Source organism: Erpetoichthys calabaricus, chromosome 9 (assembly GCF_900747795.2).
Source record: "Erpetoichthys calabaricus chromosome 9, fErpCal1.3, whole genome shotgun sequence".
Lineage (NCBI taxonomy): Eukaryota > Metazoa > Chordata > Cladistia > Polypteriformes > Polypteridae > Erpetoichthys > Erpetoichthys calabaricus.
Genome location: NC_041402.2, coordinates 16,003,858 through 16,020,500, shown reverse-complemented (window position 1 = coordinate 16,020,500; position 16,643 = coordinate 16,003,858). Strand labels below are relative to the sequence as shown.

General features: G+C 41.1%; 1 protein-coding gene across 4 annotated transcripts in view; it reads right to left on the bottom strand.

Moving 5' to 3' along the window:
- rgs3a (regulator of G protein signaling 3a) overlaps window positions 1–16,643 on the bottom strand; it is a 459,798-nt gene that overhangs the window by 258,422 nt on the left and 184,733 nt on the right. For all 4 annotated transcript variants that reach the window (XM_028809166.2, XM_051931938.1, XM_028809167.2 and 1 more), the window contains one exon: window positions 13,875–13,986. In XM_028809166.2, coding sequence (XP_028664999.2) covers window positions 13,875–13,986 — 112 coding nt within the window. The remainder of the gene's footprint in view (window positions 1–13,874; window positions 13,987–16,643) is intronic.

Below are 16,643 nucleotides of genomic sequence, written 5' to 3'. Positions count from 1 at the left end.
CTGGAGAGGTGGACATATGCTCTGCAGAGGAGAAGAATGAAGGTCAGTAAGAAACAAGACAGAATACATGTGTGTGAACGAGTGGGAGGTCAGTGGAATGGTGAGGATGCAAGGAGTAGAGTTGGAGAAGGCGGATGAGTTTAAATACTTGGGATCAACAGTACAGAGTAATGGGGATTGTGGAAGGGAGGTGAAAAAGAGTGTGTAGGCAGGGTGGAATGGGTGGAGAAGAGTGTCAGGAGTGATTTGTGACAGATGGATATCAACAAGAGTGAAAGGGAAGGTCTACAGGACGGTAGCGAGACCAGCTATGTTATATGGGTTTGAGACAGTGGCACTGACCAGAAAGCAGGAGACAGAGCTGGAGGTAGCAGAGTTAAAGATGCTAAGATTTGCACTGGGTGTGACGAGGATGGACAGGATTAGAAATGCGTACAATAGAGGGTCAGCTCAGGTTGGACGGTTGGGAGACAAAGTCAGAGAGGCGAGATTACGCTGGTTTGGACATGTGCAGAGAAGAGATGCTGGGTACAGTATATTGGGAGGAGGATGCTAAGGATAGAGCTGCCAGGGAAAAGAAAAAGAGGAAGGCCTAAGAGAAGGTTTATGGATGTGGTGAGAGAGGACATGCAGGTGATGGGTGTAACAGAACAAGATGACGAGGACAGAAAGATATGGAAGAAGATGATCCGCTGTGGCGACCCCTAACGATAGCAGCCGAAAGAAGACGAAGAAGAAGTTACATTGTCCTACTGAGTTCCTGAATGGATAACAGCAATTTTAGCTTATTTTTTCTCAGCGTCAGGTCTTTTTCTCCCAGTATCTTTTGCTCTCTTCTCTGAAATCCCAGCATCAGTTTAAAATGGACAAACTGAAGAAACTGGGGACAGATGTTTTAGGAAGAAGCCCTTTGGGTTGAGCTTTCTCAACATCGGATTTTGCCACTATTCACTACGCACATTTTAAACGGGTGTACCCGGGCGTGTATTCTCATTTGCGAATGACATCTGGCACTGTGAGACTAATAATGCCCAGTTGGCTTTAATAGTCTTATGATCTGCTACAGTGTAACACAACACACACAGCCCTCAACATCAATGGACTGTACTGTTTGAAGTGAGGCACTTCTGTTTGTTCACACCTTTGGAATTTCTTACTAATTAATTACACTACTTAAGCAAATATTTAGTTTTCTTTAAGATCCTCCTTTTGCAATGTTCTCTCCAACTCAATGTATTCTTGACTCTTCACTTTGCTCTCTGACTCCATTTTGCTTTGCTGCTGTTACTTTCTCTACTTTAAATTTAAACAATACCATCATTTGTTTTCCAGCTGTGATCTAGTCATGCCCGTTATGCTCCTATTCCCTCCAGCTTGCATATCAAGCTCCATCTATTTCAATAACATCTATTCGTCTCGTCAGTTGTTGTATTTGCATTAAATACTACCACAGGCAACTATCATTGAAAGAGATCAGAGCCTCAATTTAATTTGTGTAGAAAATCTTCTAAATTAAGAAATAAATCAAACCAAACACTGAGAAAACAGAGATTGTGCGTATCTGCTTCAAAACACCCTTGACTGTCCAGCTTTTCAGATAGTAAACTGTACAATGCACATAATGCAGTGAGGATTGTTCTGATTTTACTGAAAATGCATTGTGAATGACAAAATACCAACACACATTCAACTTTAAAGGCACAATACTGACAGGGAGATTCAATTAAATACTCTACCTGTGCCTAGTGTTTAACTATTCAGTAAACCTCTTGAAATGTTAAATCTCTGCCTAGAGAAACACCTACACACTTCATCAATGGACAGCTTGTGAATGCTTATGAAATTTAATGTATTATTAACACAAAGGCAAAATGAAATGGTTCTGCTGCACTGACCAGTCATATTGTTAAATAGTTTTAAAAAAAAGTGTGAGTTAACAGCATATTCACTAACAAGGATCAACCACTGAACATTTTATTAGGACGAGTAACTCAAAATCTATATCAACACCCAGAACAATGCCAAGTAGTCCAGAGTTGTGAATAAAAGATATCAACATGTAGAATTCAAACTAACAAAGGAATAAACAATCAATTAAAAAGCTTTCTGATCTTTTGGGTCTTTATATAGAAATTCTGTGTCTGTATGGGTGGCTTCCTCGCTCTTCACCTTCAAAGCACTAGAAAGATCTCTGATATTTTAATCGAACAACCTCCTCTCTTTCATCAATGAGCCCATCCCTAGAGTCCCTGAAGACTCTAGATTCAGAAAGCTCTGACAAGATGTGGTTACCAGATCTCCAGTATCAGCTGAGATCCTTTCTAAGCTAAAACTGCAGATTACTTCCAGGGGTCAGGGCAGCTCTCCACACAGACAGCAGGAAAGAGACCCATTGAAGAGTCCCTGGTGTCCATGCATCTACTGTATAAACAGCCTTCAAAAGGATAAGCAATTCCAGGTAAGAATGGATCTTTTCAGTAATTCTTCCAAGAATGGAGAAGTAATATGACAAATACACAATTAGTTAATCATCAACAATGTCATTTTGTTCTCACTACTGCTAGTCACAGTCACAGTACCAAGATAGCTGAATTGAACGTTCCAGGCCCTCCATATATTAACAACTTTCTCCAGACACCCACTTGCTGCCAGGAGAAAAAATATAACCCCTCAAGCATATTCTGGGTCTGCACTCCAGTTTTCTTCCAGTGGACCTTACCTGCCATAGGATATGCCCAAGGTGCATCCTGACAACAGATAATTGATACTTTCACCCTCAAAGTTTGCTCCCACTTTACCACCACATTTTGGTACATTTCTAAATCTACTAACACTACAACACTTAATTTTTCAGTATCATGATCATTTCTGCTTCCATTCTTAAATAAGGCTTCTCAGTCTTTGAACTCATCCACTTAGGGCTGTTGCTCAACCGTCAACCTCCAAGGAACAGCATGATGATGATGATGAAGATGATGACAGAACTTTATTGGTCCCCAGGGGGAATTTTGGCTTTTTGCAAAAGCTCATTAAATACAGTCATATGAAAAAGTCTGCGAACCCCTCTTAATTCTTTGGATTTTTGTTTATCATTGGCTGAGCTTTCAAAGTAGTAACTTCCTTTTAATATATGACATGCCTTATGGAAACAGCAGTATTTCAGCAGTGACATTATGTTTATTGGATTAACAGAAAATATGCAATATGCATCATAACAAAATTAGACAGGTGCATAAATTTGGGCACCCAAACAGATATATGACATCAATACTTAGTTGAGCCTCCTTTTCAAATCTAACAGCCTCTAGATGCCTCCTATAGCCTTTGATGAGTGTCTGGATTCTGGATGGAGGAATTTTTGACCATTCTTCCATACAAAATCTCTCCAGTTCAGTTCAATTTGATGGCTGCCGAGCATGAACAGCCTGCTTCAAATCATCCCATAGATTTTCAATGATATTCAAGTCAGGGGACTGTGATGGCCATTCCAGAACATTGAACTTCTCCCTCTGCATGAATGCCTTTGTAGATTTCGAACTGTGTTTTGGGTCATTGTCTTGTTGGAATATCCAACCCCTGTGTAACTTCAACTTTGTGACTGATGCTTGAACATTATCCTGAAGAATTTGTTGATATGTTTAATTCATCCAACCCTCGACTTTAACAAGGGCCCCAGTCCCTGAACTAGCCACACAGCATGATGGAACCTCCACCAACAACTGACAGTAGGTAGCAGGTGTTTTTCTTGGAATGCAGTGTTCTTCTTCAGGCCATGCAAAATGCTTTTTGTTATGACCAAATAACTCAATTTTTGTCTCATCAGTCCAAAGCACTTTGTTCCAAAATGAATCTGGCTTGTCTAAAGGAGCATTTGCATACAACAAGCGACTCTGTTTGTGGCGTGAGTGCAGAAAGGGCTTCTTTCTCATTGCCCTGCAATTCAGATGTTCTTTGTGCAAATTGTGCTGAATTGTAGAACGATATACAGATATACCATCTGCAGTAAGATGTTCTTGCAGGTCTTTGGAGGTGATCTGTGGGTTGTCTGTCACCATTCTCACAATCCTGCTCATATGCCGCTCCTGTATTTTTCTTGGCCTGCCAGACCTGCTGGGTTTAACAGCAACTGTGCCTGTGGCCTTCCATTTCCTGATGGCATTCCTTACAGTTGAAACTGACAGTTTAAACCTCTGAGGATAGCTTTTTGTAGCCTTCCCCTAAACCATGAGACTGAAAAATCTTTGTTTTCAGATCTTTTGAGAGTTGCTTTGAGGATCCCATGCTGCCACTCTTCAAAGGAGAGTCAAAGGGAAGCACAACTTGCAATTGACCACCTTAAATACCTTTATATCTCATGATTGGACACACCTGCCTATGAAGTTCAAGGTTTAATGAGCTAATCCAACCAATTTGGTGTTGCAAGTAATCAGCATTGAGCAGTGACATGCATTCAAATCAACAAAATTACAAGGGGACACACATTTTTACACAGCCAGTTTTTCACATTTGATTTAATTTCATACAACTAAATACTGCTTCACTAAAAATCTTTGTTCGGAAAACACCCTAGTACTCCAATGTTCCTAGGAAACGAATGACATACCACTGTTATCTTTTTTTGATGAAAGTAGAGTAAATTATTATGCAGGCTGAGAGGGGTTCACAAACTTTTTCATATGACTGTAAATCAATCAATCAATAAATAAATAAATAAACACACTCGTACTATGATCTGAATACACACACAAATGACTAAAAAGAAAGAAAACTTCTGATTTGGCAGTCGCAGTCCCAGTGAAGCATTATGCAGTTGTACTGCTGTTGGTATAAAGGAACCCTCATTGTGTTTCTTGACACACTACTGCTGAATAATTCACTGGCTGAAAGTCCTCAGTGTTAGTGTGTTACAGAGAGGATGGGCAGCGTTGTTCATAATGGAACTCTTAATTTTGTTTCCATTCTGTCCTCCACAGTGTCCAGAGTGTGCCCCATAACTGGGCCTGTCCTTTAAATTAACTTGTTGAATTAGTGGGCCAAACTTGAAGTGATGTTACCAGTCCAACACACCACAGTGTAAAAAACTGCACTGGCCAGAGTTGTAGGACTTGTAGAGGAAGTCATTACCCACATTTAAAGAGCGCAGTCACCTAAGAAAAAAATAACAGTCTGCTCTGCATTTTCTTATTATATAATAATAATAATAATAAATTTTATTTATATTGCACTTTATATTTTAGCAATCCCAAAGTGCTACAGAGTAAAAATAGAATAATAAAATAAAAAAGAACAGAAGAGTCTATAAAATACTTTAACAAAATGACTTTCTAAAAAGATGAGTTTTTAGGTTTCGCTTGAAGGCCTCAGTCGACTGTGGGGCTCTCAGGTAATCAGGGAGGGCATTCCACAGCCTCGGCGCCACCGATGAAAACGCCCTGTCACCCATGCTGCTGAGCTTAGTTCTGGGGACTTGAAGAGTGTTAGTGAGTACAGAGCGGAGGGAACGTAAGGAGTTATGGGGGGTAAGGAGTTCCTGTAGATAAAGAGGGGCATGTCCATAAATGCACTGATGGGTAAGAAGGGAGACCTTGTACTCTATTCTGAATGAAACAGGGAGCCAGTGAAGGGTTTTCAGGATTGGGGTGATGTGATCATACTTTCGCACCCTCATCAGGATCCTGGCAGCGCTGTTCTGAATATACTGGAGTCTCTGGATACTCTTGCCAGGAATCCCAATGAAGAGTGCATTACAGTAATCCAGCCTGGAAGAGACAAAGGCATGGACGAGCTTCTCTGCATCTGCCAGGGTGAGTAATGGGCGGAGTTTGGCGATGTTCTTGAGATGGTAAAAAGATGACTTACAGAGATATTTGATGTGGGTGTCAAAAGTAAGTTGGGAGTCCATTCTAACACCCAAATTAGTAACAGATGTGGAAAGAGGAATATTTTGGCCAGAGAAAGTAATACTGGTGATGGTAGAAGAGCGAAGATGATGTGATGTACCAACTAAGATGGCTTCTGTTTTAGATCTGTTCAACTGAAGAAAATTGAGCCTCATCCATGCCTCTATCTCCTCCAGGCAGGTAGACAATGTAGATGTTGGCAGAGGAGCAGTAGAGGAGGTGGGAGTAGTCCTGAGGTAAAGCTGAGTGTCATCGGCATAGCAATGGAACGATAAACCATGTCTGCAAATGACAGTTCCAAGGGGGAGCATGTAGATAGTAAAAAGGATAGGGCCCAGCACAGAGCCCTGTGGAACACCACAGGCGACGTTGTGGGTGTGGGACTTTGCGCTGCCAAGGGCGACATGCTCAGTTCTGCCAGTCAGGTATGATGTAAACCAATTTAGAACAATTCCTGAGAGTCCAATAGTGTATTGCAGGCGGTGAAGAAGGATGTTATGGTCTATTGTGTCAAAAGCAGCTGTCAGGTCAAGGAGGATAAGTAGTGAAGGTGAACCAGTATCTGCCGTCATCAGAAGATCATTGGTGACCCTGACCAGGGCTGTTTCGGTGCTATGGCCAGGGCGAAAACCAGACTGAAACTTTTCAAACAGATTGTTCAGTTTGAGATGATCGTGAAGTTGTGCTGCAACTATTTTTTCCAGAACTTTGGAGAGAAATGGAAGATTGGAGATGGGCCTATAATTGGAGAGAACTTCAGGATCCAAGGTGGATTTTTTCAGTAGAGGTCTGATGACAGCAGTTTTTAGTGCAGAAGGAATATGGCCAGCCAGGAGGGACTGATTTATTATCCTGGTGATAAGTGGAGAGATGGCAGAAATGTTGGCCCTCAGCAAGGGTGAGGGGAAAGGGTCCAGGGAACTAGTAGACGGTTTCATTTTCCTGATGACATCCTCCACCTCTTCCCGTGTGGCAACAGAGAAAGAGCAAAGAGGATGGACGGTCTCAGACAATGAGTCAACAGTTGGGAAGGGCAAGATATCCTTGGTAGAGAGGTGTAAACGGATATTATCAACTTTTTGTTTAAAAAAGTTGATATACATGTTGCATCTGTCATCAGTGGTCTCAGAATGGGCAGGTAAAGGAGGTTTGACAAGATGATTTATGGTTGAAAAAAGTTTTTTAGGGTTGCTGGAGCCATTTCTGATGATGGTGGAATAAAACTTGGACCGTGCAACCTTCAGAGCTTCTGCATACAGTGTAGCACCTCCACATACATTCCCTGGATATTGATCTGGTGTAGAGGCTTTTTATGTGGCGAATGTCAATAACCAGTTTATTGGTTTGGCTGATGTTAAGATGCAGACAATTCTTTCTGCACTAAGAAACAAAGTTATCCACCAGACTAATCCCTCTTTTCAATACACACCTATAAGTACAGATTCATAACAAAATTCCTGCAAGTGACATGACCTGGTGTTATATTTACTGTCTAAGGTAAACAGAGTGACTAGAAAAGGAGAGAGGACTCTACCTTAGGGGGCTCCAGTGTTGCTCACATAGTCCTGGTGCCCCACAAAATGCAGTCTGTCGGACTGAGAGTCCATTATTAAGCATACCACAGGGTCATCCACCTGTATATCTCTGAGTCTACCTCTTAACAGGGGTGGCTGAGTGGTACTGAGAGCACTGGAGATATCACAAAACATAATCCTCACAGTGCTATCAGCTTTGCCCAAGTGAAAGCAAACCTTAATGATCAAAAAGATAATTGCAGCCTCCACTCCAATCTTTATCCGATAATCAAATTGCAATGAGTCCAGGTGGTCTACCACACAAGGACTCATAAAGCCCAGGACCAGCCTCTCTAAGGTCTTTATAATGCAAGATACAAGTTACACTGTTCTGTTCTCAATAGGTGAAGAGAAGCCCACCTTCTTTGGAATAGGCACAATGAAGGATGTTTTCCACAGCCGCAGCACTTTTTGCAGTCTTAATGATAGACTGAACAGGTGACAGAGGATACAACAAAGTTAGTCAGCACAAGTCTTAAGAACATGTCATACTTATAAAAGCAAGGATGATGACTTCAGCTTGGCGGTACTATTTCTTATCCCAACTACATCGCAATCAGCTGTGAACCACTCCATAAAGGAGACCACAGTCTTATGTTGCCAAGGGGATGTCACCATTACAAACAGAAGACATGCAATCCTTAGATTCCCAAACTGGATACCCTGTAAACAATATATGAGGGGGTACCCAAAAATAGCCGGAATTGAAAAAAAAATTGTTTTAATAATTTTTACTTACTGAAAAACTTAAATCTCCTTCAAAGTACTCTCCATGTGGTTGAATGCACTTGTCCTAACGGTTTTCCCACTGGTGGAGACATGTTTGGAATTGCTGAAGAGGAAAGTTGTCCAAGACCTGCAGCGATTTTTCTTTGACTTCCTCCACGGTACAAAAAATGCTTTCCTTTGAGTTCTTTTTTCATATGCGGGAACAAGAAAAAGTCGTGCGGAGCAAAGATCAGGCAAGAAGGGAGGGTGGCAAGAACTCCAAGACACAGAAGTCAACTCAGAAATCTGTTCAGTTTTCAGACGATGATCTCCGTAAATTGCATTGCGAACTTTTTCAAGATTTTTGTCATTCCTAATTGTGGAAGTTCAGCCAGATCTTGGTTGGTCTTCAAGTGACATTTCCCCTCATTTGAAACGCAAAAACCACTCGTAGACCTGTGTTTTACTTAAAGCTTCTTCTTTACAAGCAGTTTCAAACATCACTACAGTTTCAGCAGCTGTTTTCCCTAAGAGAAAACAAAAGTTAACGGAGACTTGCTGTTCTTTATGATCACAAAAATTGCAGAACATGTTTAATAAGCACCAAGAAAAACCAACACAGAATTCCGTATGAACAATACAGAACAATGCCACTTGGCAGGCTAACACAGAATACTGTAAGTATGCTACACCTAGTGGTGAAATTCGCAAATAAGTCTAGATTGCGTGCTACAGTACAAATTCCGGTTATTTTTGGGTACCCCCTCATACATTTCTTGTCATACCTTATTCAAACCTGCACCCTTGCCACTATGGAGTCTTTTGATCACCCACAGAGATGGATGCAACCCCAATCGATGCTTCTGGCACAGCTTCCCATGAGAAGAGTATAACCACAAGCTTAGAGATTCTCAAAGTGCTATTCCCACCTAGCAAAGACATCTCATGTTGAAGACTTTTCCCTATCCAGGCTAAGAACAGAGGGAGCAATGTCCTGACTACCCTTCCTGAGTTATCAAATGGTTTGCCAGAATGTCTCTAGGGATGTCCAAAACTCACAATCTATGACCTTAGTAAGCTCCACTCACACACAGGTCATTGTGGTGGCTGCTACCGTTTTTCCCTGCTTGTACCACTCAGTTAGATCTATAAAATCACTTGCTAATACATTCCTGAAACTGTGGTGTATCTCTAGGTTGACTCCGTGACGGATAACAACTTTATTCACTACAATCCTTAACAGCTGCCTCTGTTACTGAGGTCTTGAAAACAATATGTTCAAATTGTATGGCCCTGACCTTTCCCGAGATGCAGGAGAAGCTTCCCTAGAGGTAGGAGTTAAACTAATTCTGAACAAAAGGCAGTGCTTGTCATTCCTATCACACCTGCAAAACCTGACTGGATCTTAGGGATCTGTCATTTGAGAATTACCCTTTGAGCGCTGATCAATCGACAGTTCAGCATCTCTCATTATCTGAGTGTTCAGAACACGTACCCTCAGATCACACTACAATGTTAACTACTGACATTTGTCCCAAACATATACTAGGTGCAACTATGAGCAACACTTTTGTTCATTAGGGACAATCAATGACTAATGAAGAAGAATTCCAGTATCAATTCATCACTCAGATTTATGCAATTATGGCACCCCAGGTATCTCCCTCATATGATACCATATTATAACAGAAACTTTCCAGCATCCACTGGGGTTTCTACATATCCCCAGACCAGACCAGTTAAAGAGGTTTGCTTCCAGAGTTGATGCTGTGTTTATGTCTAACAAGTCTTGGCTCCCTCTCTACCAGAGAAGTTAGGTTCCATGGCTCAAGACCAAGTTTCTATTACCAAAGCGTGGAATGCCTGGGTCTTCTCCATGCTGGCCTATGACTCTCTAACCTTTGCTGTTTGGTGACCCCACAGCACTCATCCATGAATACCACCCACAGACCTATCTCCCAGTATCTGTGTTTTAAGAAAGAGAGGAGAGAGAGGTTAGGAGCATGTGCTGATACAGCGCATTGCCACACCCATCACATGACAAATCACCTAAGGATCCCAGATTAGGACCCAAGTGCAGCCATGCAATGGGTGACACCTCAGCACCACACTTGTTCAGATGGAGTGGAACAGTGAGAGGTTTTTTTTTTGTTTTTCTATTCATGGTGGCTGGAGTACCAATTCTGCCACCAACCCCCAAGTTTCCCCTGCAGGTTGGAGGGCCTACATGCAGGGCTGGATGCAGATTAACATCATACCCAGGACGGAGCAAGTCAAGTTGGGAAGCATGCATTGGTACAGATGCGTTGCCACACCCACTACATGACGAAACAACTCAGGATCCTGGTTTGCAACCCCCCAGGCAGACACGTGATCCAGTCCCCACTCTCCAGAAATGATCCTCTATCTGCCGCAGCCAGGTGTTACGTGGGCAACCCCTTGGCCTGGTCAAGCCACTCAGGTCTCCAACAATGAGGATCTTACAAGCCAGATCACCATCAGGGAAACACGTCACATGGCCGTAGTGCTGATGCTCCCTTCACAATGCAACACAAAGTCAAACCAATGGTACCCAAGGATTTTCCAGAGAGACACAGTGCCAAAGGAGTCCAGTCTTCGTTTCAGGTCACTGGATAGCGTCCATGTCTCGTAACCATATAGCAAGACAGGAAGCACCATGACTCTAAACACTTGGACCTTCAACTTTTGCATAGATATTGGTAGTGCCACACACCCCTTTCCAGCGACCTCATGACACCCCATGCTCTCCCAATCTGTCTACTGACTTCATAGGAAGAGTCACCAGAGACATGAATGTCAATGCCAAGGTAAGTAAAGCTCTCGACAAGGTCGACAGTCTCTCCGCAAGCAGACACACTGCTGATGGCTGTGCCCAAGAGGTCATTAAAGGCCTGGATCTTGGTTTTTATCAGGACACTCACAAGCCCAGATACTCAGACTCCTCACTCAGTCTCTCGAGCGCCCTGTTTAGAGCCTCCATTGACTTCACGAAGATCACAGCTTCATCAACAAAGTCAAGATCCGCGAATCTTTCTTCAGGACAGAGCAATTGCAGGTTAAGGGCCTTGCTCAAGGGCCCAATGAAGTAGAGTCACTTTTGGCGTTTACAGGATTCTAACCAGCAACCTTCCGATAGCCAGTGCAAATCCCTAGTCTCAGAGCCACCACTTCGCTGCATTTTAAGAAAGATTCGCTTACATTTAATTATAACATTCATGGGAGTCAGATTATGGATTGTTCATTTTCTGCCCCTCCTCTTAGACATTTTCCATACATAACCCCTTCATGAGCAAATAATTCTACAAAATACAGGTCAAATGAACCCCCCAGATTTAGCATAAACAAATTATTAATTATGGCATGCTACAATCAAGTTACATTATGAACACTGCCATTGTATTTTACCAAAAAAAAACCAAAATTAAATATGAATAACAACTTTGACATACAATTTAAACTTGTGTTTGCCAATTACTGGGTTGAGTAGGAATTGTAAAAAAAAAAAAAAAAGTAAAACCATAGTACAATTTTCTAAAGAACTTAACACATTTCAGGGTAGCAGAAGCTGTAGTCTATAACCCACAAACCAGTGTGTTTCTTTGTGCCGGTCCCGAGTCTGGATAAATGGGGAGGGTTATGTCAGGAAGGGCATCCGGTGTAAAATTTTGCCAAATCAATATGCGGACAACAATACAAATTTCCATACCGGATCGGTCGAGCCCCGGGTTAACAATGACCGCCACCAGTACTGTTAGCCAACAGAGTGCTAGCAGAAATTGGGCTACTGTTGGCCAAAGAAGAAGAAGGGGAAGAAGAGAGGGGGAGACGTGTCCGGAGGCAGGAGGAGAGGAGGAAGTTAAAGAGAGTGGAACTGAGGGTAGGAACTTTGAATGTTGGCGGTATGACTGGTAAGGAGAGAGAGTTAGCAGATATGATGAAGAGAAGGAAGGTTGATATATTGTGCGTGCAAGAGACTAAATGTAAGGGGAGTAAGGTCAGGTGGATTGGAGGTGGATTCAAATTGTTATATCATGGTGTGGATGGGAGGAGAAATGGGGTAGGAGTTATTCTGAAGGAACAGTATGTCAAGAGTGTTTTGGAGGTGAATAGAGCATCACGCAGAGTAATGATTATGAAGCTGGAAATTGGAGGTGTGATGATGAATGTTGTTAGTGCATATGCCCCGCAAGTTGGGTGTGCAATGGGTGAGAAAGAATATATTTGGAGTGAGTTGGATGAAGTGATGAACAGTCTACTCAAGGGACAGAAAGTGGTGATTGGAGCGGATTTCAATGGGCATGTTGGTGAAGGGAACAGTGGAAACGAGGAGGTGATGGGTAGGTATGGTGTCAAGGAGAAGTAAATGTCCCCAAAGGACCATCTAGGCAGACAGTGACTAGACAGATATTCAAAACCAGGATAATGTATTCACATGTAGCAGCACTAATGACTGTGGCAAGCATTACAAGAAAATTCAAAGCTAATATTTTCATACAAATTTCTTAACCTTTTAACAGCTGTCAATGATCTTGTAAATTCTGCCACTCTTGCAGCCTATAAATAACACATTCAGGTACATTATCCTGAGTCATTTCCTTCAGCATGAGGTTGAAAAGGTCACATTTTCTGATTCATGCATTTGAATCATGAAAGACACCGAGTTTGTTTGTCACAATATAAATAATTAAGGGATGTGTGGCAAGACTGATATGAAACATAAATCTATGCAATGTAGAACTGATTGCACAGCTGATTGATTTGTATCTTACTCACTGTAATGTAATTTAAAAAATCAATAAAATAAAAAAAACAACAAAGAAAAATAATTATAGTGCTACTGCTATAGACAGCTAAGATGCCATAGGTATGTGAATAATACCTCTGAGATGTCAAATACACGATATGGAAATTCACTTGTGCATCAAGCAGTACTCACAGATCAAATACGCATTCCACATATTGGAGTTTCATCTTGAGCTAGAGAATAGTTTTATATGCTATCTGGGAAAGATGAATTTGCATAAATGCATAACGCAAAATTATCTTGAGAAATAAAACATAATTGAATTGTGCCTGTTACACATCATTATTCAATAACTGTAGTGCTTAATGAATTTATGTGTATAGTTGCAATATGGGAAATACAAACTAAATTAAGTTTTTTTAAAATCACATACAGTATCAGCATTGAAATGCTTAACATCAAAATCAGTATGCAAAGCTGCTACTACTACATAGTAATAAGTGCCTTTCTTTTTTTATATGAGGTGTTCTTGTCAGATTTCTCCATCTAGTTCCACAAATTCTAGTTTTACAGAGGAGAAGTGCAATGCCTTGGATAAGGAAGTTGTTATTACCTCCTGGCTTACTTACTTGAATCAAATGTCAATACTGGGTAGAAGTTGGCTCTTTACTTCTTACACAGCATTTTGTTTTTATTAAACTACAACTCACCAAGACTTAAGTCCTAGTCATCTTAGTAAGAAATAGTGAATTCCTTCCAGCAACTGCCAGGTTTAAAGATGTCAATAGTTACATTTTAAATTTTAAAATATTTTGCAAAATAAAACTGAACATGAATTGAGGAGGTATGTTGGGCTAAATGGCCAGGTCAACAACAACAGCACAAATTAAAAATTAAAAAAAAAATAATAATCACAGTGACACTTACCTTCCTGCACCTTGAGATTGCAAAGAAAGAGCGGATTTTGAAGAACATTGCAGCGTCCAAATTCATCTTCACAAGTGAGGAGCATCAGATCAGTGTATATGAAAACAGTGACCTAAAAAAAAAACAACATTTAAGCAAAATGTAATACATCTTTCTGTCCATACATTTATTGAGCCCACTATCAAATTTCAGGGCAGAATAAAGTGGAAGGTGGAAAACAACAATGGACAGTCACAGGTTCACCAAAGGGTAAACATATGAATAATTTCACACTCTGTACCATTCTGGGCAAATACAGATTCAGCAGTTACAGCAGACTAACATGCATGTCTTTGGGATTTGGGGGAAACACACACACACACACACAGACACAGACAGACATAATGATGATGCACTCGGATGATGAACTCTTTATAGAGGTAGTCCAGACTAGGATTTGAATCCAGTCTTCTGTAGTTGTGAGACAACAAATTTGACCACTATGCCACCATACCACAATTTAACATAACTTAACAAAAATGTAGTGGCTTTAGAAACTGTATTAAGATAACTCTATTTATGGAAAAAAGTAAAGAACCACCAAGTTTTTCTCAAGTAATAGCCTTTAAATGTGTTCAAAATAATTACTTGTCAACACTGTGAAATCATTTCAGTTCTTTTTGTCCGTTGCCTCCTGAAAAACCCCACAATATGACATACTGTTTGACTCATCTTAATGCCCAGTTCTGCAAGATATCAAGCTTTCTGGGGTTCCCCCCTTATTTTTGGCCTTGTAGACTCATAAAAACCCTCATTTTTACACCATTTTAGAGCAGAAAATTACGCCCTTATGATACAGAGTAAAACAACAATTATTTATTTCTTGTATAGCCGAAAATCATACAAGGATTGCCTCAATGGGCTTTCTTGACAGCTCCTCAGTCTTGTCTCTCTAAAAAGAGAAGAAAAAACAAAATGGCCATACAGAGAGAGACCCCTTGTTCCGGGTAGTTTGGGTGTGCAATGTGTGTCAAAAAATGGGGTAAATACAACACACAAAACAGAACACAATTAATCCCCTAGACAGAACTAGATGGCCAATGTATCTTATCACCTCAGAAATACAACAGTATAAACTACTTTGCTCTTCTTTGCACAACGAGCCTCATCGACTACAGAAGCAAAGCACTGCAACAACTCTCAAGACCAAATGCATAGATTATACCACCGACAAATCCCTGCAGACCTCGGCCAACAAGCAAACCCACTGGCTATTCTAGAGCTGAGTCAGTGCTGGGCTGGCCAATCAGATGAAATCAAATAGTGTTTTCAGCAAAAATGAGAAGGACTTAAATGTGTGTGTGCCACAGGACATGAACAAGGAGTTCGGCCCTTAATGAGGAACAAAGAAGCAAAGTTAATTCGTTTTACAAAACTTTGAAAAAATAAGGATCGATTATATAGGCATATGGAGTTTCGTTTTATGCTATTTTGAGGTTGCTGGTCACGAATATGATACTTTTTTGATACTGGATTTTTTTTCCAGTGGTCGTAGCGCACTTAGGCCGGATTTATTATTTGACACTCAGAACACTAACATGCACGCATCATGGCTGCCACGCATTACCAGTGCTCTTTTAATGTGTTCACTGAGCATGTCGTCAGAAATTAATGCGACGTGTGTGCAAGTTGCAGTACCAGCAAAAATTGGTGGGATGTGTGTTCAAGAATTGGTACGTGATGTCAGCATTGATGTTTACTACCAATAAATATATATAGTGACAGACATGCCTGTCAGAACAGCTGCCATCAATTTTCCAGCTCTTTGAAAGTGGATATAGAAACGTGCAAGATGAGATGGAAGCAAATTCGAGACAGATACGTCCATGCAAAGCAGAAAATGTCTGAGATAAGGCGAGGATTCAGCCGTTGCAAGATGTGTGGCGACAAGCCGCATTGCAGCTCCAACCGCATCGATGTACGTGCTTCAGTATTTGATGAATGTTTCAATGAAGTGAAGCAAATCATCAAACTTATATGCTGACATACGAAATTATTCATGGTGTCTTTCTTCATCAATTTCTCACACAGACAATGCAAGCGTTGCATTTTCTCCATTGTAATGACGCAATACATTTAAAGGTCTCACATAACATGTTCTGTGTTGCTGTTTTAGTCTTTTTTATGCACCTTCGAAAACAGCATCAGAATGCAAAGAATTTTTATCTTCAACATCTTTCTTCCCTCAACTTACAACACAATGTTTTCTCGCCATGATGATGTCTCACATTGCCACCTCAAGGAATCCTCCAGATTTACATAAACTACACATGTAAATATAGACACTGCACTGCTTACAAGCTGTAGTATCCACAAGAATACGTGTCAAGTAGCGCTAAGTATATCCCAGCCCTTAGAGCCTCACCCAGAAGGTTAAAAATGCCAAATATCAAACATAAGAATGTGGAGTATCATTTCTAGACTATTTGAAGGTCAGTGATTAGGAATATTATCTTATTTTTGATCCTTTAATAGGCATCTCTACAGACCCTCTATTGACCTCTATCAAAGGACAAGAAATGACAAATTTCTGTTACAGGTAGTTGTCAGTCCTGCGGTGGGTTGGCACCCTGCCCAGGATTGGTTCCCTGCCTTGTGCCCTGTGTTGGCTGGGATTGGTTCCAGCAGACCCCCCGTGACCCTGTGTTCGGATTCAGCGGGTTGGAAAATGGATGGATGGAGTTAGTTGTCAACTTACGACCACATTCGGTTCTGACAGACCGGTCATAA